The sequence below is a fragment of the Carassius carassius genome, chromosome 33 (genome assembly GCF_963082965.1).
Source record: "Carassius carassius chromosome 33, fCarCar2.1, whole genome shotgun sequence".
NCBI classification, from domain to species: domain Eukaryota; kingdom Metazoa; phylum Chordata; class Actinopteri; order Cypriniformes; family Cyprinidae; genus Carassius; species Carassius carassius.
The window spans coordinates 8,803,512-8,828,835 of record NC_081787.1 but is presented as its reverse complement, the minus strand read 5'-3'; the positions used below and the strand labels follow the sequence as shown (position 1 = coordinate 8,828,835).

The following is a 25,324-nucleotide window of genomic DNA, read 5'->3' as shown; positions in this document are numbered from 1 at the left end:
GTATGCCTCGAAGTGGTCGGTGTTCTCCAGCTGGTGCACAGCTCAAGGTTATTCACCCCTTATTGGTCTGATGTTGCATCAGCCCGCGCTCGATAGGCTGTGCAGTTGCCGCAGAACAAGCCAATGAGCGAATGAGCCGTCTTGCCTATGGCTGTGTACTGCTGAAAATTCGCTTTACAAAAATACAAAATTAAGGATAATTTTTTGCTTCAGTATTTCGTGAAAAGAGACTTTTCCCGTAGCGTCTTAGCTAAGAAGTTAAATATGGATTTAACCAGCTATATCCCTCCTTTTGTTTGCGTATCAGATGACACCTTATTCTTAGCAATGCATCTCAGAAGGTCTTTGAGGATGTGTTAAAAGTCATATGAAAAGTATAAAATTTGTGCTTCCAAATGTATATAAACGTTTTGTCTTTATTAACATAATAAAATAATGTTGTTATTGCTACATGCTACTATGTGTCAAAATAAATTCAAGATGGTGCAACATAAATAAAAAATTACTGAGTGCAACCTTACCGTACTATTATTGGTTAAATATAAATATGAGCAGGGCGCAATGTTTGGAAACCCAGTATAGAGGAACAAAAACAGATCAGGCGGTCTTTTAACAGAAGCCTTTGGATCCCATGTCTCATCTCATCTCATCTCATCAATTTATTTTCCATCAAGAATCTTTTGAAATTCAGGGAACATATTTGAAGTGTGCCAAGACAAAAAAGTTCACATCATGAAATATTGAATGAGATAAAGAGTGTGTATTACTAAAGTGTCCTCCAAAATCTGTACACACCCTTGTGTAAAAGCACAAAGAGCCTTTAATATTTTGAGACTAAATGTTAGATGAAATGTTAAATGGATGTCTCCAGAAGTGCTGGGCACCACATGGGCTGCAAAGATGGAAGGGGGATTATGTAGGATGAGGAGGGGGAGGCTATCTGTCATTTCGGAATGTGTGACATTCATTAACACCAATACAGAGACGTCACAGCATGATTATTTATGATCAAAACACCTCTCTGTTCCTCTCACTTCCTATCAGCTAGCAGACACATTCAAATCCATCACAACGCAACAAGGAATGAGTGGAAATCATTTCATGAATTATCTATTGGGAAGATTGAAATTCTTGATTGTGTGTTTGATTGAGTCATTTTGTCAGAGATTACTGGAAAAACTTAAAATAATCATGCTAAAATCATTCTTGCAGAGTATATTTTGTCACTTCCTGCTCAGACATATTTCTAGGACGGAGAAGTCATCTGTCAAATGAAATGCTATAATCATTGGTCACTGAAAACCTCAGTCAAAACATAAGACTATTAGTCAGCTTTTATTTAGAAAGGATCCCAAAAAATAAACAAGTTGGCACACATTCATTTACAAAATAGTAGAGAGAGCGGTCCTTAAAATTCCATGGCCTTGTTCAACTAATTTTAAGTATATCATGACAAAACCAAAAGTCTTAACAAATCTCCCAGTCTAGTATGGAAGACTGAGGAGAGGAAGGCGGAAGAAGTAAGAAAGAAAATAAATAAACTGGACAAATAAAAATAAAAACAATTCTCACTTTTAATGACATTTTTGTTTTGTAATCTTGGCTTATTGCAGTATCAAGTGTTAACCATTACATATGTCATGTCTTTTATAGGAAACAGTCATAGTAAATACGATAATGCTAACTATTATCACTATCAAACAAACTGTTCTCTTGTGGTTTCTTAAATACTGAATAATAAGCATTGATGTTTTGGCCTGTAATATGGCATTTCTTTATGAAAATAATAATAATAATAATAATAATAATAAAATAAATAAAATAAAAATGTAAAATATTGACAAATCACTGTGTATACCATCAAACTGTACATTTAGTAACAAAACTTACAGAATGTATTGACTACATTCACATTGATGACAGATTAATATATGACTATATTTATCAATAATTTTGGCACACTTAATTATTTGGCATTTTCAACAGAGCATTTTGTTGATGTGTATGCTTCTATTCATTTCACAGCAAAACATATCCAATAATACAATAGGTACATTTTTAAAAAAACATTTGACTTTTTTGTTATGTTCATATTGTAAACACTTTTTTCTTTTTCTTTTTTTTTTATATAACCGCTACCCTGATTTTCTTGATAAATGAAAAATACAAACAGATTCTTGAAACCAAACAAGTTTATGAAAGTAAGAGAACATAACTGTGGCACCCACTCAAACAGATTTCAAATGTCAAGCATTGCCGGATATTTCATATTAACACCAACATGTTAATGAATATATCAGAAGAGGACTAATAAATTACAAGATAAAGCAACATATTTGGCATTGAAATTTGAAACTAGTAGCTAAGCTCTTAAAAGTATGTTGAGATTATGATTTACAGCTTTAATAAACTGGTATGTAAGCAGGTTTATTTAAAAGCCATTTCTGTGAAAATACATAAAAATACTTTTTCATGGAGATTATTTTTGTTTGTTTTATTATTAAAAAGACATTTCACATCCTGAAGCAGATGATGGTAAAGTGTGTTTGAGCCAAAATAGACATTGGAACGGCATCAGCTATGAAAACAGACAGACTTTATTAACTTCTCTCTTTCCCGCTCAGAGCTTCTATGAGTTTCAAGTTTGTTCGTTACAGGGGGTAGATGTCATCAGCTCAATAAGCGAGTGTCTTTGTGTCAGTCGGCGTATTTCCAATAGAAGAGTGCATCTTTTGTTATAAAGGGCCAAGGAAGGATTATGTCTCTGTGACATCAAATGAGGCCTCCGTCCTCCATTCAGGTGAGAGATTGGGGACAGAGCGACAGGAAAAAGAATATAACGCACTCTATTGAAAACCATTGTGTAAGGCACTCGGCGGGTTCTTATCCATCAGGAGAGGTCAGTAAGACTAACGTTCATTCCCACACCAGGTCTAACAAAGGGCACCGCATGTACTGATTTGGGGAACTCAGGACTCATCACACGTCCATTCTCGCCAGTACTCCCAGTAATAGACACCCTCGCTTTGCTCCTCATAGCATCCGAAAAGGTCACCTGTAACACACGCACATTGACACGAACGGAGAAACAAACATCCACGCACACACACCAAACAGAGAGATGACGGAAAGTTAGAGCGTATTTCACAAACTGGCTTCAAGCTTATTTTTTAAATGTTTAATTGAAAATGCACACGTAAATTTGATGTGGTGGAAAAACAGCAAAAATGAGGAACGAAGTCACGAGCAAACACCATTTAGAAAATCATATCGCAATTAGGAAATGAGGGAGATGGGTATGGAAGCTTGTTTCTGTCATAGAAAATAAAAAAAGGTAATTGCAACTTTTTATCTCACAATTCTGACTTGTTTTCTCACAATTGTGAGTTCATATCTCAATTTTGCAAGTTAAACTTAATACATTTACTTCTTTTCTTGTAATTTCAAGTTCTCACAGTTTGGACTTTACTTTCACTAGGTCTTAACATGTCACAATTATGACTTTTTATATCTCAGTTTATATCTCACAACTCATCAGCCTTTTCATATTTCTTTCCCCTCACAATTGTGAGCTTATATCGTGTCATTTCAATTTAGATTTTACATCTCAAAAAATGATTTCTCTGAATAATTATTTTACATCTTGTATATATCTCAGAATTCTGACTTTTTCCTCAGTTGTAAGTTTACATCTCACAATTCTGTTTTTTTTTTCTTTTCTTTTTTCTTGTAGTAGCTTGTTTTCTTGTAGTAATCTATTCTCACAATTCAGACATTTTGTCCTCTAGGTCTTAACAACTCGCAATTCTGATATTTTTCTTTCAATTCAGAGTTTAAAAAAAATCCGAATTCTGAGATGAATAGTCACAATTACCTTTAAAATAAGTAAATAAATGAATAAATACATTCTGTAGCAAAATTAAGCTTCCATAGAGAAGGGCGATTCAACAACAGTCATACATGACAATGAGGTTGACAGCACAAAATCACACAAGATGTACAAAAAACTTTTCTCTCCAATATATGTGCTGTAGACTGAGAGGAAGTTTTTTTTCACTAGGAAGACCAGTACATACGATCCAGTTTACGTTCCAAACCTCCTCATTCAATAAAACATTCAGGGAATGGGACAAATGGAAGCCAAAAGAAGCGTGCACGGGGACAAACTGGAATGACGGCTGCGTATCCTACCCCCTTAAATTTTTACACTTTCGATCCCATATACGTTGTACCCTTCCTTATAAGTGGCAAAATTCTGTGAATTCTGCGAGGAAGTGGGATTAATATTCTGTGCATTCTTTGCCACCTTCATGCGCTTGGCCTCGGCTCGGGACTTGTAACAGAACTCGACCAAGGCCACCAGCATGGCCAGGCCCAGGCCGCCCACTAGGATGTAGAAGACCCCAGCCACATTGCTCAGGCTAAGAGCACTGGTCTTCTCCTGTAAATGCATACGAGACACAGGTCAGCGGTCAGGGAAAGTACAGGATTTCAATAATAAGCATTCATAATTTATGCATAAATAACAGTATATTTAAGTGGCAATTTTTGTGGATAAAAATGCACAGCTCAGGACAATAATGCTAAAACAATAACTGTACTAAGTAGAATGCGCTGCTGGTTAATGTGCCCTTGAAGCGATGCAATGGGGCCATTTAACAATTCTGCCTGAATGGGATGGATTTACTAAAGCCTTTAACATTTGCTTGAAAGTTGTATACAAAACCAACATTGTGGCTTAAAATCACAGTTCTTACATCCCCGCATGCTAATGGCTGTAGTAAATATTATTTCTTAGTTGAATTCACATTTATAGCAGGCATTAATATGCTATGCTTAGATGTGATATGAATTACGCTTTTGTAAGAAAGCCTACAGGACCATTTAAAGGGATGCTCAAGAGAGGCATCAGGATGGAAGGCATAGCATTAGACACGTGGAAGCAGATGACAGGCATTGTGGGTAGAAGGCAGAAGTTTAACACACAAAAACACACCTACAAAAAGGTCTTCAGGGGATAGATATTCTTTTCTAAATATTAGTGTACTGTACTGTGCACAAAATGACCACACATAAAACACACAACACATAGATACTGAGCTTACTTTTGTGAAAGACTTTTTTGCACTGTGAAATAACTTGGGAATCTATCGATCTGTTATATATATACATTTTTCATCATTTCATTATTTAATTAACAATTTAACCACTTTTTATGAATAATCTAACCTTTAAAAAATGTATTTTGTTGATTTTTATAATTGTATGCAATTGTTTTCATATTTTTGACTTAAATAAAAACTGTTAATTTCAGATAATTTTTAGGTTACCAGAAAAAAATAAAATAAAAGTTTGTCCAATAATAGCAATAAATTGGGGTTCCAAAGTTTTCAAAATGTAAAAACATCTAAACTATATTGATAAATATACCTAGATTGATCAACCTCTAATCTGAGTATTACCTGTGATGGTTACCACCATGAAGTTGAGGCTATACACATTTTTTGTTGTATCATAAAAGTGCAAACATGGCCAAGCATGATGTAACAGGTTTCACAAACTTTACATATAAATATTTCAGTAAGCATGAAAACAAAGTACACCAACACAACACAACAATTAACAAAACACAACCAAACAGCTTAACACACAGTGAAACAAAGACATATAAGAATCTTGGACACCCTTGTAGATGGTCCTACAATTGACCTGAGAGAAATCATGTTCATTCTTGAACAATTTGAAGGTTTTTTTTTTTTTATGCTGGATATGTCTGAGAACTGCTATTCTAAACTTGGCACAGCTCAGGTCTGCAAGTATTTACATGATCTGTGATTCTCTGATTGAGAAGCTGGAAGGAGACCATTTGTGTTACAGATATTACAAAAAGTGCATATGACTGAAGTGACATGCATTACTTTTTAATTATCAGTGGATGGTACCAGATATTAGTAGCTCTGCAGGCATTAGTCAAATTGTTTTACCAAGGCAACTCATGCTTGTCTGTGCATTATCTGTCTAAAATATTTTTTTATATTATTATTTTTTTAAAGTCATTATTACTTAAATACGGGAAATTCCCACTAATCAAAAATGTGTTTGATCACATAGAACCTGCAGCGACTAACCTTACTTCCAGAGTCCTTGGATCCACATTCACCTTTATCGTACCACCATTTGTTTTTCAGCTTGTCTAAGGTGCCTTGCTCACTGAGTTTCAATACTGCAAGGTTTACTGGCGTTCTTCACGTGGGGAATAACATAAATAACATTATCAATGTTATTTTATGTTATTATTACATCAACTTTCTCTTAGAGTTCACCTTTTCTCTCCTCTTTTCTTTATTGCCATAGCGATTATGACGTTGATGCGCCATTTGGCCTAAGCAAATGCAAGTTTTGCAGAGCCAAATGTGCATTAACGTATCGCCTGAAGTAAGCAGCAAGGGCAACAGCGATGTGTGCTGCACACGATGACCAATCAGAGAGATTTGCTGTTTTTGTTTATGTGTGTGTCCTCTAGCAATGGTTAGCAATGCTTAACCTGTCACTATTGTAGAAAATGTCCGCCTTTGGACTTTTGGTTCCTGTGTGTTTTGCTGCTTACTTGAGTGTTGCATTGAGTTACCCATCACTTTGCTCTCTGGGGCTGACCTTGGAATCACCTCCCCCGCTGCCGCACTCTCCCTTGTCGTACCACCATTTGTTTTTCAATTTGTCCAACAGGCCTTGTTCATTCAGTTTTAGTACTGCGAGGTTAACCGCATTTCTTGAAACGATAAAACATAACTTGTAAGACAGGGTGAGCCAACTTAGCAATTGTCAATGGTCCTCTTTCAAACCTGAAGATTGCTTTCCTCTTTTTCAGCATTTTAACAAATAAGAAGAAATCATATCTCCTCCCTTTCAAAATATGAAGCTGTTAGAAAACATAAGACTAAGAGCATTTTTTAGGTGAGTTTAACTGAGGAAAGTGGCTCAGAGTGCCGTGAATAGAGAAGTTTAACGCAGTACTCACATCCTTAACTAATAGCAGTGTCCTGCAAGTAACATTACTTGAAGAAGGACAGCAGAAAAGCAATACAACTTCATCATAAATAATTAAATCTTCTGCTAAGGCCCACCCACCCAGTTCCTAAATCTATCCAGATTGGTTTCTGTTCACAGGAGGAGGAGAAATTGAATCTCACTAAATGAATACATTTCAATCAAATATCAGCATATCTTCAATAAATTCATTAACATTGGTAAACCAAAGCAGTGCCACCTCTTGCATGAATATGTCTAAATTTGGTTTGATCAGCCAAATTGGAAGTTCAAAGCACATCTTGTTAATGTTCTTTAACGAAAAATGTGTACTGCAGGGGTTTGGTGAAAAAAATAAATATATATATATATATATATATAAAAAAAAACTTTCAGAAATCACATTATTAGAAATAAGAAAAGACAGCAATAATTCATGAATATAGAAAGATGAGAGACATGATAGGAGAGGATATTAGACAGAACCTTGAAACATTCAAAAGACAAAAAAACAAGACAAAACTTGAAAAAGACAAAATCTCAAAGCCATAAATCTATAGTTTAGCATCTGTTAAATTTGAATTTAAATAATGAACAAATGTACTAATATAATGTATATCTGTAGGATATAGAGTAATGAGGTATCTAAATATATAATGTATATGAAATAACAAGTAGGGATAAATAATGTAGATATAAATAAGATATAATGTTTTTTTTTAAATGTGTAAAAGAATCAGCATAATAAATATTTTCCTTCTTTTTTTTTTATGTTTTTTTTTTCCTACCAATTATTTATTTGGCTCTAATGTATCCACTACCACATCTATCTCTTTTATACAAACCAGGACACATGAGCACAGCTACATCAGGGTAGGTGGGATACTATAACAACATTGGACACATTGTTATACTATTCCACCCACCTTAATGAGGATCCTTTGGGGGTGGCGATGCCGTAGCCTTTGGAGTCCAGGTTCCCTCCGACCTTCATAGTGTCACAAGGTTTGCGCTGCTCGATGTACTCATTCATGGTGGACTCCAGGAGGTATGCATACTTCCCCTTGGACTTCCTCACCCGCATTACACCTTCTGCTGTCGTCTTCACAAATACAGAGGGCTCTGCACTTTTCATATACGTCCACATTTTGTCAAATAGAGCGATTTTGGAACGCTGGAAATGAAAAAAAGAAGCCTGGATTAATATAGACTCTTTAAAATCTCTAACAATGGTTAAGCCATACAGGTATTTTAATTTTACTGTGACTACAATCAGCAATGAAGCTTGGGATTTAGCATTTAGCTTAGCGTCTTATTTCAGCCTCTAAAACATTTAACAAAAGTATGTGTTATTTCATCAGGCCTGTTTAAAACTTACATTAATAATAGTAAAAAACAAATTGCAAATGCAAAATTTAAGAAAAAGTAGACATATGGATTAGGATTTACAGAGAGAAAATGGCTCTTACTCTGAAAAACTCTTTTGTTGAACCAGAATCTAAAGTTCCATAAGCAATCTCTGTTTGCTTTGCTAAGTCCTCTGCACTCTCAATTGGAGACACCATCCTCTCCACTGTTAGGAAGGCAGCCAAGTTAGCCGTGTAGGATGAAATTATGATGAGGGTGAAAAACCACCAAACTCCTCCAACTATGCGGCCAGAAAGAGACCTGATGAAAAATATGCAATGGGAATCATTAGACATGACAGCGTGATCACAGTTAAAAAGGCTATAATAAAAGCAAAATACATACAGTACAGTGTAAATATGACATGCAGCACCATTGTATTGCTGAAATTGTGACGTCAACAAGTTGGTGACTAAAGACTAAAGTCAACAAGAAATCTGAACAGATGCTTCACTAATGATTTTAAAGTGTTTGTGAAAATTGCCTCTAGGCATAATTTTCTTCACCTGCTTTGATGAGTCTATCATTCATAATGAACTACAAACATTTTAAATATGTAATGTTTCATCTAAAGTTTATTTTAGTGTAGTACATGTATTTATTTCATCATAGATTTAACTAATAATTCATCTTCTTAATTCAATAATATCTTTTGACCAAGAAAATCAAGGACCAAGTAATCTAAAGGAGAAGAGACTACAAAAATGCATTTGCTTTTGTAAAACCAGCATGTCTTGAAACTGCATGTAGAAATATAAAGAGGTTTGAAGATCAAGAACAAACCTTGGTGAAATATCACAGCCTTGTCTCATGAAAGCTCCAAGAGAGAACCAAAGGCTGTTGAAAATCCCAAACTCGTTGGTTGACTCATTGGTTTGTATCTGGCCATCCTCATATTCCTCTGTGTGCCACTCATATGGACTGAAACGACTGACCAGGAAAAGCACCACGCTTACACCGATGTAAGCAAACACGATACACATCCAGATCTCATAGGCCAGAGGGTCCAGGAATGAGAAAACCCCAGGCTTGGATTTCTGAGGCTTCTTGATCATGATTGAGATGCCCAAACTCATGAATGGCTTTGAAAAGTCAATGACTTCTTCTCTGACTAAAGTGATAGTCAGTGGAGCCACTGCTATGTCAGCTTTCTAAAATCAAAGAGATTTCATGTTTATTGATCATAAGCAATGTTGATGCTAATAGTTAAGTTTTAAAAATTTTTAGATCATCAGAAACTACTTATCAATTACGCCCAACTTTCTTACCCCATAAACCAACTCTCCAACCATTCCATTCCAGATCTTCGTCTCTGCATCTCTGGCTCCATATTTGCCATCTCCAACTATTTTCAGCTGATATTTAAACCCACAGTGTTTTGCTATTTCAGCTGCCAAGTCTACACAGTACCCCTCATATCTTTCATTATCCACAAAAAGGTCAGCATTCTTCTTTAGCATTACATACGGCGCTTCCTGAAAAGACAACAGGGAACACATTGTCAAAAAATTGTGCTTGACTACAGAGCACATTTCAACGCTAAAGCACTTAGTATGGACGACCACAAATTAGACCTACTAGAATTGTGGTGACAATCACAGTCTTGTTTTCCAGCCCCATTGTATCATTTGGGAAGAGATCAGACTTTGTCACAACCATTTTATCAACTTCATTCCAATAGCCAATCTGAAAAAGAGAGGCATTTGTGAGTAACCGGTAACACTTATGACGTGAAATATTAAATGATGCTTTCTTTTCTATACAGGAAAAAGCCTTACCTTAACTGGTCCATTGCTTTTCAGTTCCATGACATTGACAGAGTAATTTACCCTCTTTCCATACTGGTCAAACTGAATGTTACCAGTGAGACCGTCAACTCTCACCTGCATGAAAAGTAAATGACAAGAAAGGAAAGTCACTGTTGAAATTTTGATTGTTTTCTTAAATATCTAAAGTGGACTCCAAAAGTGACTGGTATTCAGAATCTTATTTAAACTAAGATTTTATTTTACAAACACTTTAACAGCCCAATTTAAACAATACAGTTATATAAATTTGCTTGTACTCATGGGGCAGGTTGGCACAATGACTTGTCACCTGTTTTAGAGCACGCTCAATCTCCACCCCTTGTGCCCATGGTACAGCAGGATTGGCCAGACAGTCCCCATTGTTAGCTCTGCGGGATATGTCAATTCGCTGTTTGTGCAGGTAACGGAAGGCCTCAGTCATCACCTGAACTGCGTCATACGTCAGTGCTGAAGTGTACTGGATACAGAGAGAGAGACAGCGAGGAATTAGTTAACGGGGTTGGAGAAGAGAATCAAAAAAATACTTGTACTGTAGGTGATATAGTATTTCTAGATGTAATGTGTGTTCCAAGATTATTGCCACCAGTTCATGAAAATTACATTAGCTCATAAAATATACATAAAATACACAAGCCTTGTTCACATTTATTTGGTAAAACTGTCTCTGGTAAGAATAACAGCAGTTACATTAATTTCATTACATTTGAATTTATTTGCTACCTCAATGTATGTTCAATTCATACATTGTAATTTAAAGAGTGTTCTCAATTCTAAATTACAAATTTTCAGGATTCATTGGTAATGTAAGAATGAAACACTTGACTGAGAATGAGTCCCAGGAAATTAAGCACCTACTTAGTCTTCATAAATTGGCGAGAAGACAGATGAGACTACATTTTATCTGGAGTAGGAAATGACTAACAAGCTTGTCCTGCAAATGGCCTGAACTATATGGGCATTTAAATGAAGAGGTTTTATGTTCATGTAGCAATTACCTGAACATTTATTTTAATCATATTTAGTGAAGCTGTCTGAAACTGTAAAGGGGACAGTCACACATATACTGTTCACACACACACACACAGATCTCACCCGTATCTTGCTGTCAGCTCCAGGATATTCTTTTTCCTCCAGGGCTTCCCAGCGCTGGTCAAATTTAGATACCAGGGGGTCATCAAAATCCACAATCTGAAAGCCTGACACATTGGCTCCACCGTATTGGATTTTTGAAAGATCTCCATCCACAAAACCCTGAAAAAACAAACAAAAAGAAGTGTGTTACATTTTCAAAAAGTCATGTTTTTCTTTGGTGATGTTACATTTTAGATAATTTACCAGGTTTGCTATGATGTAGTGATATCCTTTCACATGCCTGCCAATAGTTATGACCTGCAAAGAGAATAATAAATCAATGGAATAAAAATAAATGAAATATATTTCAAATAATGACAAGAGAATGTGTCATGCTCCACAATGCCAGCCAGAGAAATGAATTGAAATAAAAGCAGCTTGAGAGGTTCGTGTGCTACAGCAAAGTACTTGTATATGTGCAAGTTTGTGTAAATAAAGCTATATTATGGAGACCAGATCAGTTGCATTTATTCTGGTGGTTGGTTAAACACACTTCTGCAGGCCTTAAATAGAAATCAATAGCTCTTCCCTGAGGGTGCAGCGAGTGTGAATATAAAACCCATCTCATGAGTACTTTTCTGCCCACTAATGGTGTCTGTTTGTGCCTGCTAGTAATGAATCATAGCCATGGCGCTCTTAAAATGTACTTATTTGCTTTAATTATTATTTTTATATGTATTATGTAGACATGTGATTTATATAAAGACAAAAATTACTTTTGGATTGTCACTTTCTTTGGGGTCTATAAGTCTCTTAATAAAATACTATAAATATTGGTAAATGTTTTACAATTTAAAATAACTGTTTCTATTTTAATATGTTTTAAAATGTAATTTATTATGTGATGAAATTCTGAATTTTCAGCGGCCTTTCTCCCTCAGAAATCGTTAATATATTCTGCTTTGCTGCTCAAGAAACACTTCTTATTATTATCAATGTTGAAAAAAGAACAACATTTATTTGGAATATAAATCTTTTGTAACATTATATGTGTTTTACATTAACATTATATATATTGCTGGTTAATGAAAGTTAACCAAGTTAAAGAAGTAAAAAAAAAAAAAACTTATTTCTGGCCCCAACTATTAAATGCTAATGTATTTGTTTTGCTATGCTTTCCATGTTTGCATGCAATGTCTGCATTATTTCAGCACCCACACAAATGACAATGACTTAAATACAAATACAGCTAGACCAGCACTTATTAGGAGCAAATTTTTTGAGCGGAAATACTGCAAGCTAAGGTAACAATGTCATAATGACAATTACATCAGAATCATTCAGTGTTTGTGCATATTGATTTGTATACCTGTTCCATGATATCTTTAACTTTGTCCTGTTCACAGTCAAGGATGACTCTCCGCTCCTTCTTGTTTTCTAGGTCCTGGAAGAGTGAGCGATATGCTTCATCCTTTCTCTCATCCTTCATGTTGCCCACGTTGATGGCGGTCACCTGCCATTTCTTCTCTGCTGCTGTGTCCAGCACAACTTGGAGTGTAGTAAGTCCTGAGGAAGAGGAACAGATAAGCATTTTTTGCAAGATTCTACGAATCTATCAAAGCCACAAAGGTAAAAATAGGCTGCTTAAAAAGAGTTTTAATAAAGGTACATCTGCAAAGAAATATGCATAATTTCAGATGCATCGTTTCGGATTGTTTGAGCTAAGCAACTCATGATATGTTATTCTTATGTAATTGTTTAAATTTCTTTGCATGATTCACACCATTCTGAAGCACTGGTTGCCAGTTACATATTTGATAATACAACACGGATGATTTGATACAGATAATAAGGCTCTAAAATTGGCATTTTCATTTCTGTCAGTCACAGGGGAGGTAAACAGCTAAAACAATCGATTAAGCATGACGGCATAACAGCTACAGCACTTGTTTGTAAATAGTCAATGTGAGTGAGTGTTTGTATGCTGGATATGAGTATTTGATTTTAAGAATATGAAACCATTGTGTCGTGTTTCAGCCAAGTACATTAATCGTAGATAAAATCTCTGGGAGTGCGAGGCACAGGGGGCTTCCGTGTTTAACCTTCGTTAAATGTGCAGCTTAGAGACATGAGGATCAAGGCTTACAGCTATTCTCGGAGATAAGTGATTAAAAACTCGTTAGTGAGGGCTATTAATGCTAACAAATGAGCTGATAGAATTGACTCCAACACACTCCAAAATCACTTCTGAATCTAGCAAATCCCGATGTGGGTCACTTAAAACCTAAGGAGCAAACGAGATAATAGCACTTCTGCTCATCATTCTTCCAGGACACTCCAAAATCACTTGAATCTAGGAAAGCCTGATGGGTGACATAGAAGCTGAAGATTTAACCATTTAAATGAAGGCAAATCCAGACTCATAAGGAATTTATTTAATTTGCTATCAGTTTCAATAGAATTTTAAAAAGAATTTAACATTGTACAGTAACTCTTACTTGGGCAAAATGAAAACAACAACAACAACAAACAAAATAAAAACAACAACAACAGCACCAGCAACAATAATGCATTTGACATTTACACTACCATTCAAAAGTGTGGGTCTGTAATATTTTTATGCTTTTGAAATAAGTCTCTTATGCTAAACAGGGTTGCATTTATTTGATCAGAAATACTGTAAAAAATAATATTGTGAAATATTGTTACAATTTAAAATAACTCAACATTTTATATTGTTTTAAAATGTAATTTATTCCTGTGATGATAAAGCTGAATTTACATTACTCCAGTTTTCAGTGTCACATTATCCTTTAGAAATCTTTCTAACATTCTTATTTGCTGCTTAGTGTTTAAAACTGCTTAGATTGTTTGTACAAACTGTGGTACTTCCCCCTCCCCCCAAGATTCTTAGATGAATAGAAAGTTCAGCATTTATTTAAAACATTTTTTAGTTTGGCTACATTATACCTTTACTGTCTATTTTCAGCAATAATGTGCATAGTTGCTCATTAAAAAAGTAAATAAATAAAAATCTTACTGAGTGCAAACTTTTAAACAGTAGTGCATTTGTAGCATGTATTATATTATTTTACATCAGTGTTCCCTAATCTTGTTACATAAGCATGAATGAAACCTTGTGAATAGTGATTGTGGTTCAATATCTGTCTATTGGTTTCCCAGTATGGGGTCTCCCTCATTGAACTGTGATGTCAGATGTATTACATAATCTCATTGTCTCTATAAGCACTACACAGCTGGATCTTTGTAGATCGTCAGTGGTGTTAGGCTGATTTAATTAGCCAGCCCAATTATTATGGATGGTTATGGTTATGGATGAGTCTCACATTGAGGGAGAATTAGTCTTTGTGCACAGTCAATCCTTTATTGATTATATAAGACACTTTAAAATAAAACAAACCAATAACAGAAGATAAAGTCAAAGGAAACAAGGAGCAGTGACTGTCTTTAATATCCTTCAAGCTCAAACAAAAAAAGGAAATGTACAATCCAGGCAAAGTTTACATTTAATGACCTGCTGAAACAGGCATTCTGGTGCTCTAGCATGTTTTCCAGTTGTAAGCAATTTTTCTGTTGTTATTTTGTTTGTCATGCACCTGTCCCTGATGACCACCTAACAAGCACGAGAGAGCATTTGTGAGGCTGTATGTGTGTGTGTCACTGTTGCTCTGGGTCCCTTGTCTCATGCACTCCAGGACCACAGACAGCAACATGTCAGATCCACATGGGCAGCAGAACGGGTGAAGAAATGACGCTCAGCTACAGTCACTTCGCTGCTCATCAGCATCCAGTGCAAAAGCGATGCTGGCATTTCCGTTAGGTGAGTGATGAAGAAAGTATCTAAAGAGATCAACTGTCATGCAGAAAGCAACCAACATGCTATAAGAATCCATCATGTCTCTGCATCCACACCACTGAGCGAAACTCTAAACCGGAACCTTCACATAATTTACATAAGCACAACAACTACCACCCTGCCCACCAATAACTTCACATCCACACACTCTGTGGTTTAAAAATAAAAGCCTTTCTCTAGCTAAAGTGCTAAATATCAGGGTTAAATAAATTTATTTTTTTAAATAAATTTATTTCTTTATTAACCCATAAGCCATTTATTTACTAAAACATGCATAAGATAGTTAATGCTGCAATAAGTGTGTATGTCTTTATCTGTGAAGGTTTTCCAGGCCAAAAAAACAAAACAAAAAACAATGAAGTGGTGTGTGTTGGACTTATGGTTTGATAGTTTTTTATTTTTTTTTAAATAAGAAATAATTTCATTACTTTTATTCAGCAAGGAATCATTAAATCGATCAAAGGTGACAGTAAAGACATTTATTAAGATTTATATTTCAAATTAATGCTGTTATTTCTTTTAATAAAAAAAAAAAAAATTTGAAAATCCACAAAAATATTAAGCCGCACAGCTGTGTTCAACATTAATAATAATAAGAAATGAACACCAAACCAGTATATCTGAATATTTTCTGAAGGATCATGTGACACCGAAGACTGGAAATAAATTACATTAAAAAATAAAAAAATAAAAAAATACAGTAGTTATTTTAAATTGTAACAATATTTCACAATATTACTCTTATTGTTGTTTTTTAATCTATTCTAACCAGTAGAATGCATTATGACCACAAGCGCTGTGTTGTTACTCTCACACAGTAACACTGACACATTAATAACACACTGAGCACAGTGGTTGCCATGGGAATGCACCATCAATTGACCTAATTAGTATGACAAGTGATGTAAACGTGTGAGTCAAGGTGCATATTTCATCCCACATACACCACCACATGAGTCTGAAATAAATAATGCAGATTCAGCCCACAACAAATGCAAACAGTCACAAAATCATACATGCAAATGAAAAAGTTCACACAAAATTTTTATTTTTATTTGATAACCTCCACAACCATCAAAGAAAGCGAGAATTGGAGGGTGACTTAGAGGGAAATGAGTTAGACAGAAAGGGATAATTAAAAAATGGAGAGTGAGAGAGACAGACAAGCTTGAGACAAATAGAAAGCTGAGAAACAAAGGCCAACAAACACAAAATGAACCTTAAATTATGTGGTCTCACTTTAGCTCAAGGTGCAAAATAAACCTGTGTTTTATTGTAGATATGCCTTTTTTGAAAGTCTAATATCCATAAAAATGAATGTTCTAAAAACAACAGCCCTAATCCTGTCTGCAACATCAAATATTGTCAATTGCTTTTATATAGCATCATATTACTGTGTGAGTTACAATACTCTGCAGGCCCTGTGCCTTTTAATGACGCCCCATGCTGAATCAGCCCCATGTACCGCCTTTAAATACACAGAAGTGATTAGGCACTTTACTCATATTTATTTTAAAATGCTTAAGAAAGGCCTTCATCCAAACGTGATCATTTGGGCTAAACAACAAACCAGCTGATGTGCCTGAAAGCCACCCCACAGGCAAAACACAAATTGAATCCTATTTAAAAGTAAATCTTTCATTTCTCTATAACCCACACACGTCACATACATATGGTGTTGAATAATGCAGTCCAGTGCCTTACCTCGGTCACTGTCGTACAGGTAGGCAAACTTGTCCCATTTGTAGTACTCAATGAGACTCAGGAGAGGTCCTTTGATGTCTGGTCGCATCTGAATGATAAACTGCTGATTTCCATCCAAGGGAAAGCTTGGTGTGATGAAAGAGACGTGAAGTGTCCCGCAGAACGACGTTATTGTGTTCACAGACTTTTTGTCATAAAATCCAAAAATAGCATAAACTCCTCTTGAGAACTGAGAACAGACTGAAAAAAAGAGAACTGATTAGAATCTGATAGAAAAGTAACACATTATGAGTCTTGCATAAACTGTAAACTCTAATTTGTAAAAATTCTTCCCTTTTTCTTCAAGATTTCTGAAAAATGCAACCTGTCCTCCAACCAATACGCTTGTATAGGTCGTTTGTCCAAATCCCTGAAATACGACCCATCAGAGCGTATACTACAATTGCGCCCCTATCGGCAAAAGGTCGTTTTCATATTAATGTTTTGTACTCTTTTATTTGCCCTCTGGTTTGCGTTTCGTGTAGCTCAGTTAGTAGATTATATACCTTGATATGTAATCATGCTATCATGGGTTCGATCCCAGGGAACGGACGTGCACGAAAATGTATATGCTCAATAAATCATAATTTAGCAAGATTTCTGTGAGGGTTAGGTTTAGGGGTGGGGTTAGGTGTGGTCATTCGAACGAATAAGCCACCTAGTAAAATATGTAGGAAATACTGTGAGATCGGTGTAAAATGCCCACACATTGCATTAAAATAAACGTGCATTTTGATTGGTAATGACGTTATACGTCAATTCAAATCGCTACGCGATACTGTCATTATTTTTACGCCTGCTAGAGGGCGCTTAACTTTAAAACGTAAATATAGGTCGTAATAAATGCTTGCACAAACGACCTATATGGTAGTTTTTTGTTGGAGGACAGGCTCGAAAAATGTCATTACAAAGTGAAGCTTAATGACTTATTAAGTGTTTTCAAGAATTATGTGAAATTTGATTAGGAAAAAACTATAGAGTTAGCACAAGAGTTAGCACCAGTCTTTCATTAACAGCAGTGCAGTTATTTATTACATTGTCGTTTGATCTCAAAATAATACTTATAATTTTTTTTTTTTAAATTAAACATGGCACAATCAAAAATGCAATATCAAATAGTAAAATAAAATAAATTAAAACAAACATTCAGGTATATGACTCCATACTTGAAATTATAAATTGTTACATTTCACTATTATATTGTTATATTATTTTAATTACCAAAAACACGAAAGAGTCACTAGCAGAGGTGTCAAGTAACGAAGTACAAATACTCCGTTACATTACTTGAGTAGAAATTTGGGCTATCTATACTTATACATTTTCATGCAAGTATCTGTACTTTCTACTCTTTACATTTTAAAAATAGGTTAGTTACTGCTATTTCATTTCAGCTGGTTTTCATTCCGGCTCGTCATCATTCAAAAAAAATAAAATAAAACCTATCCAGATAAATCGCGCCATCCGGATGCAGTGAATTTGATTGTGGTTGGAAGAGAAGTATAAACATATACCATTCCGACACCCTATTGGTTTGTACGCGATCCATCGCAACTGCACATGACACAAATCACATCACACTCCACCAAGGACATAGCCAGTTTTGGGTTCATCAAAAAATATATTTCTTAAAAGTAGGGTTGGGTATGGAACCGGTATGCACCGAACCGAATAAGAGGAAACACATTTCGGTGCCTTTTAAATGCCTGAGCGATCGATTGAAATTTGCCGAAAAGTACACAAGAAGCATGGGAGACGCTAGGCTTTTTTAGCCGGGCTGTAGCATTTAGCTCCATAAATTGTACACAAATTCGCGATCGCCTGAGAGTCAGTCCCCTTAAATTTCATATGAAACCGGCGCCAGTCCGGTCTCCTCCCGTCTTTCAGCATGCTCTTCAATCCGCAGACCGAGAGCGGAGCAGCGCAAACGCACTTAAACACAAACAGAGGACACAAGGTATGTGTTTATCGATAGATTGTTAGAATATCTGTATCTGTGTAGTTCTTTGTCGTAAATACAGTTTACAAAAGGTCACGAGGGAGCAGTCGGTTTCTCATCTACTGTAAAGTTTCGGTGTTCACCGCTCATCACTAAACAGCTGTTTCCTCCAGCGAAAATCGAGCCCTTAACACATATGAACGAACACATACTTTAATTACACTTATTTAAATATACTTAATTTAATCATACGTACTTTATACATACACTAGCTACTGTGCAAAAGTCTTAGGCACGTTAGTATTTTCACTTAAAAGAATGGTTTTCGGCCAGTTATTTATATATTTTGCTGTAGTACACACGTGTGTCAGTATAAAATATCAGTTTACATTTCCAAACATTCATTTTGCCATTGTCAGACTGCTTGTGCATTCAAAATCGCACTAGATTATTATTAAAATTAATGGCAAATTGATATTTCCTTCTGACACACTGCAGCAAAAGATATAAATAACTGGCTTAAAACCCTTTTTTGGGGTGAAAATACTAATGTGCCTAAGACTTTTGCATAGTACTGTACTTTACAAACGACATTGTTGCTACTTTATAAAGAATGACCATACAGTAATTCACAGAACTGATTAAAGACAGTGACAGACAGCACTCATTTTAACTAAATATCAGAGTGAGTGACAGAGATACAGTAGAAACATTATGTGTAGTTTTGTATTAAATAATGACCCAGATCGTGAAATACATTTATTAGCCTTAGAGTAAGGGAAGCACAACTTTGGAAATGATGAAAGCTTTCAAGGTGAAAGGTGAAAGCTATGGATTTATTTTAAATATTTGTAATGTTCTTTAATGTTATCCATAGTTTTTTTTTTTTTGTGGCTCTCTTTTTTTTTAAGTATCGGTTCAGGCACCGTTGAGGCACCAGTACCGTTTTAAAAGTATCGAAATGGCACTGGACACTACTTAAAAGTTATTATTTCTCACTGGCTCATTTACCAAATGGGTGCTTTATCTTCATCCTCCACAAATTAAGCTACTGTAGGTAGTTCGGTAGCGAGAAGTTTGAATAAATTATCGTTTACGATTGACGATGCGATTGACAATGTTGTGATAAGTAGGCTGTACCAACTTTGTAACTCGTCACCCCCGAATACTGGACATAGCAGACGTATGTACCGAATACAGGAAGCTATCAATCAAGAAGGTATCAGGATTATGAGTTATTTTTCATTTTTATTTTTTGATTAATCACTTGGATTAATCATTCATTTTGACAGCACTATAATGTTTATTGTATATAGACAACCATACAATGATAGTTTTTTTGTTACTAAGCCTACACCAATGTTCTTGTCCATTGCCCTCGCAGATTCCTGCAGCTAAGCTTGGATGTACATTTACATTCCATTAAAGGTTATTGATGACATTTTTACACCATAACAATACTTATAGGCAACTAGTCATCATATCTCTAGTTTTTTAATGTGTTTGCATTGTACTAAAGTGCGTTCATTTTCAATGGGCATATATGCAGCTAAAACAGGTAGCCTAGTGCATCCCAAATTTTTCAACATGAACATTTAAATATGACATTATAGTCATTATGGCCGATGGCCTTTAGAAAGATGTTTTTTTTTGAGGAGGTGGGGTAGTGCACAATAGGCCCCTGTGGCGCGACCTAAGCTTTTGTTCTTAATGGCATTTTTTTCCCCTTACATTACTTTTACTTTTATACTTTAAGTAGTTTTTTAAACCAGTACTTTTACACTTTTACTTGAGTAAAAAGCTTGAGTTGATACTTCAACTTTTACAAAAGTCTTTTTAAACTCTAGTATCTATGCTTCTACTTGAGTAATGAATGTCAATACTTTTGACACCACTGGTCACTAGACATGATTTTTAATCATAAAGATTTAGATACATTATAGATCATTATAATCTAGGTTGATCCAATATTTTTTTCAATGTTGACTAATGCGATGATGAAAGTAATTCTACTTTGGAAGACAGTAAACTTCTTTTTTACTATATAATGTGAAGTCAGCAGAAGTAAAAGATGAAGATTATTACTGAGGAATGGCATAATCAAATTTATTGATGAAAGGCACATCACAATCAGTGTAATCAACTCAAGGCCTTTTAGTTATGAAGACTTGCTGACCAAATTATGACTTTATGATTGATCATAGTTAAATGAGTGAATTAAATCCCATGAAAAAAAATAGAGGGTGGCATTAACATTTTTTTTTATCACTGCCATCTTGGTCCTGTTGTCTGGTCAGAGCCTCGGGAGTATATGAGCAAGAGAAACAGTATTACTAAAACAGGATGTTTGCCCGGCACCTAATGAGTCTTTGTGTTACTCATAAATCACACCAGGACAAACATAGGTGCAAAAGACTGTAAGTACAGTGTGTCCTCATGTTCCTGAGATGGTACAACACACGGTAACTGGGCCACCTCTATATCAATGACCATCTGGCTCTGAGCAGCTGGAATTTTCCTCCATCCATGACAACAGCTCTATTTTCGTTACCACCCCCAACCCGGACTGTCACTATTTCCCAAGACACCTTTCAGACTGTCACCTACATGTATACACTTCATACAATGGAAGCTTCTCCAAGGCATTTGACAGATCATAAAGCAAAAGTGCGCAGCTGCTCTTAGACCTGTCCTTAATGAGTATGTTGCCCAGCACTAGTAGTCAAATAAACTAGGTCTAGCAAAATAGTTTAAACAATTTATAAACATTAAACATCCCGATCTCTAACCAGTTTCAACATTTGCATTGATCTAGCACTCAGATTGGCAAGAAGAGGTCAAGTCATTTGATGGGTCAGGGGAGGTCATCTGATAAATAGTTGATGAATCAACAAATTCTGGCATTTTGCATTAGGTTGCTATCTTAGCCAATGCCCCAGTTCTGCAAGCATACACAGTAAACTTTTATAAATATTCAATGCCAATGTCATCCACAAGACATGCTTTTAATATACCAATATACCACATGAACTCCATGAATACATTTTTCAAATTACCAGCTGTATTACAACAACATAGGTGAGAAAGGATGTCAAGTACAGATAAAAATGCACCTTTCTTTAGGCTGTTACTGTATACAAATAATGGGACTGTTTCTTTTTAGAGCTGCCAGTTATTGTCAATTCCTAGCAGGGAATTGAAGAAGATAGCAGAAATCAGTATAATTAATTGAAATATTTACATCACTGTTGTAAAATACGTTGTTTAGGCATCGGTGCCAAAGAGATATGAGATGAATTTTCATTTAAAAAACAACTATTTCTTTATTATTATAATCTAAAAAAAAAAAAAAAAAGTGAAGAGAGACTATTTTTAGTGTTAATGGTGCCTCTATAATTAAAGAATCCCCTATTCAACCCATATCTCAGTATGTGTGATATGTAATCAACACAAACTTGAGACTTAAATGTTTGTATGGGCCAGTCAGTCAAGTATGAAAGAACAGTAGATGTATGTCTTATTAAAGTCTTTTAATCAAGAGCAAGGCCGCCACCACAAAGAGCGATTGAGACTCAAGAAGCCATTAATGACACTGTCACATATGACTGCTTTTCAGTGGCATAGAGTCATTAGTATACAGAAACAACCCTAATAAGTGGAGTGTGTGGATAAATTACTTCATGCTGTTAATAGCTAACGCTTCTGAGCTCTGCTTATTTATTTTATTTCTTGTCATTATTACTTTTGCATTTAATCAAAGAAACACAATAAAGACTGATCTCTCTTTATGATAGATGGATGGATGGATGGATGGATGGATGGATGCCTTGGTCACAGAAATTAGTGTTTCTTATATGAATATTACAACGGTCCAAACCCTAGATAAAGCTCTGTAGGGGCTCACTGGGCCTGATCATAGTGCTGATATCAAATGTGTCCTGGTGTAATGAAAGCAAGGTAACCTTCAGAGAAACACAGTGAGATGAAAAAGCGCGAGAGCAGAACGCCTGTAGTGGTATATTTAGCTGTCCTCATTAATTGGCCTTATTTTCTTGCATCTGACACATTCTGTTCTATAGGGCTTCCATTTTCTGGACCTGCGATCAAGTCTGCTTTCAAAATGTGTATCTTCATGGACTTGTAAGCTGCCTAAGTACATTTTAGTATACATTATATTATTGAATCCACTTTTTACACACCATTTTCACTCCCCTTTGATTAAATAATTATATTAACTAAAGTGGAAATTAGCACATTGCTTGCAAAAATATTTCATTGGGTTAGTGCAAACAGAATTGTGGTTCCCTTTCCACGGTCGGCAGTACATTACTCAGTCACTTTTCACAGTATGATGTGCTAAGGATGTGAATGCTGAAATGGCTGGTTTTGGTCTGGTTTAATAGGCTCTGGCTGTTATGGTCAGGTATTGTGTTTGTCTGTGTGTGTGTGTGTGTGTGTGTGTGTGTGTGTGTGTGTGTGTGTGTGTGTGTGTGTGTGTGTGTGTGTGTGTGTGTGTTAAGTCCATATGGGTCTCTGTGTATAAAAGCAAGTTTAATTGAGCAGACATGTCAGAGCGGACACATTCCTGCCTTTGGTTTAAGAGGAGCATTGTGGGGTGGATGTGGTTCTCACAGTCTCTTCCTGCAGCTGCTCCAAGGAAACACAGAGAGCCTCAGTCCCCTGCATCCCTCTTGTTTACAGAGACCGGATAGAAGCATGCTAAAAAGATAGGGGGAGGTAAACCAGACAAAAGCCTGACCTTCAAGACCTGACCTAAAAACCTGATTTTAAACATTTGGGGCAGAAGTTCAAATGAAACACATTTCAACACATAATCATGCCATCTGGAAAGGGAGAGTGATTTTTCCGATTCAGAACATGATTTCTATGAATTTAACAATTTAATTTAATGTGATGCATGCAATTTTTCATGCCAAAAATTTACTTTTAATTATCTCAATGGAGAAAAAAACAACCAAAGATTAAACCAGTCTGATACAGCATTACTGGCTCAACCAAAAGTGTTTGTTTGGGGTGGGGCTACCTTTGTGTCCAGCCAATAGCAGACGGAGGGAGTGTTTCAGAAACCTGATTGAAAATGCTAAAATACCAAAATTACACTAATCTGTTTAATCTCATTTGAAATAATCTCCTTTGACCATTTGAAATAAAGAACTTTTTTTTGAGAAAGAAATCGTTATTCTTTTAGTAAACTTGTAAAGTTTATAAAACATTGATGTAGAAGTACAAGTACCACCTTTAGGCTGGAAAGAAAATCTCTATTTTTAAATTATTTTCTCTTCTTTATGAGAAAAATAACTCTTCCGGATCAATGATCCAGCAACATTACAGCAAAAACTACATTTAAATGTTGTAGTGGTTGATAACAGTCCAGGTTTTATTAATTTGTTGAATGTGGAAATCAATTTTACTTAAGTATTATATAGTATTATTGTATTTTATTAAAGGGGTCATATGATGCGATTTCACTTTTTTCCTTTCTCTTAGGTAAGTATTAGGTAAGCTCTTGGTGCATAAAAAAGATCTGTAAAGTTGCAAAGACTAAAGTCACAAGCCCAAAGAGATATTCTTAATCAAAGTTAAAACTATGTCACGCCCCCCTAAAATGGCTAATTCAAAAACGCCCCACATATCTACGTCACTATGTGGAAATATTTGCGTAATGCAACACAAATATTCATGCAAAAGATGAAGGCGTGATGTCAGTAACCACAGTTAGTTTTAAAGCAGCCATGTCAGGGAGATGCGGTGTATCTAGGCGAAAGCAAAAGCACTTTATTTTGCCTTCCGAAGGTAGATGCATTTCAGAATCTTTAAGATTACTTAAAACAGACCAGCAATGCATTTTATGGACGACCATATCATGAAGCTAGGAGAGGAAGTAATTCTAAATTTGCTACAACAATCTGGCACTTCTGAATCAGCTATTTTAAGTATGCTTTGTTATTAAAGTATTTGACTGAACTGAATATTCAAATGGAGTTTTGTGCATCGCGCGTACGTGTGAGTGTGTGTGTGTGTGTGAGAGAGAGATAGAGAGTGTGAGAGAGAGAGAGAGAGACAGTCACACAGTGGAGTCAGCTGTCTTAACCTTGGCTTGTGTACTGCAAACACATACGTTACGAGCATTGGTGGAGGGTGAACCAACTCCAGGGTAAGACTTAAAGCAGCCAAATGTTAGCCTGGGAAAACCCAGACTACTTCCGGCGAATTTCAATTCTCTCTACAGAATAGTCTGGCAAAGAGGACTATCTAGCTCGTTTCTGTGCCGCCGAAATCGCGGCACCAATCAGAAACGTTGAGGCGGGGTTTACACGATGACGACAGCGCAGCGACGGTAAAGCAGATTTTGTACATTACAAAGATGGATGCTGCAGAGGAACATTCGTTCGAAACTGCTATCGCGTCTGTTTTAAGTGATTTAAACTTTAA

At 35.7% G+C, this 25,324-nt stretch overlaps 1 protein-coding gene and 1 long non-coding RNA gene across 7 annotated transcripts in view; one reads left to right on the top strand and one right to left on the bottom strand.

The window, feature by feature from the left end:
* Positions 1-25,324, top strand: part of LOC132114224 (uncharacterized) — a 534,277-nt gene that overhangs the window by 40,583 nt on the left and 468,370 nt on the right. The gene's annotated exons all lie outside the window — the stretch shown is intronic.
* LOC132113691 (glutamate receptor 2-like) overlaps positions 2,132-25,324 on the bottom strand; it is a 33,424-nt gene continuing 10,231 nt past the window's right edge. Inside the window, exons 3-16 of one of the 6 annotated variants that reach the window (XM_059521610.1) lie at positions 16,894-17,133; positions 12,682-12,878; positions 11,577-11,630; positions 11,334-11,492; positions 10,531-10,698; positions 10,212-10,316; positions 10,012-10,119; positions 9,702-9,908; positions 9,217-9,584; positions 8,496-8,694; positions 7,953-8,200; positions 6,655-6,769; positions 4,226-4,441; positions 2,132-3,055 (exon numbers count right to left, since the gene is read on the bottom strand). In XM_059521610.1, coding sequence (XP_059377593.1) covers positions 2,891-3,055; positions 4,226-4,441; positions 6,655-6,769; positions 7,953-8,200; positions 8,496-8,694; positions 9,217-9,584; positions 9,702-9,908; positions 10,012-10,119; positions 10,212-10,316; positions 10,531-10,698; positions 11,334-11,492; positions 11,577-11,630; positions 12,682-12,878; positions 16,894-17,133 — 2,549 coding nt within the window. In that variant the 3' untranslated portion in view covers positions 2,132-2,890. Of the gene's footprint in view, positions 3,056-4,191; positions 4,442-6,128; positions 6,244-6,654; positions 6,770-7,952; positions 8,201-8,495; positions 8,695-9,216; positions 9,585-9,701; positions 9,909-10,011; positions 10,120-10,211; positions 10,317-10,530; positions 10,699-11,333; positions 11,493-11,576; positions 11,631-12,681; positions 12,879-16,893; positions 17,134-25,324 lie in introns of those variants that run through there. The other 5 variants (XM_059521607.1, XM_059521605.1, XM_059521609.1 and 2 more) reach the window with 5 other exon arrangements.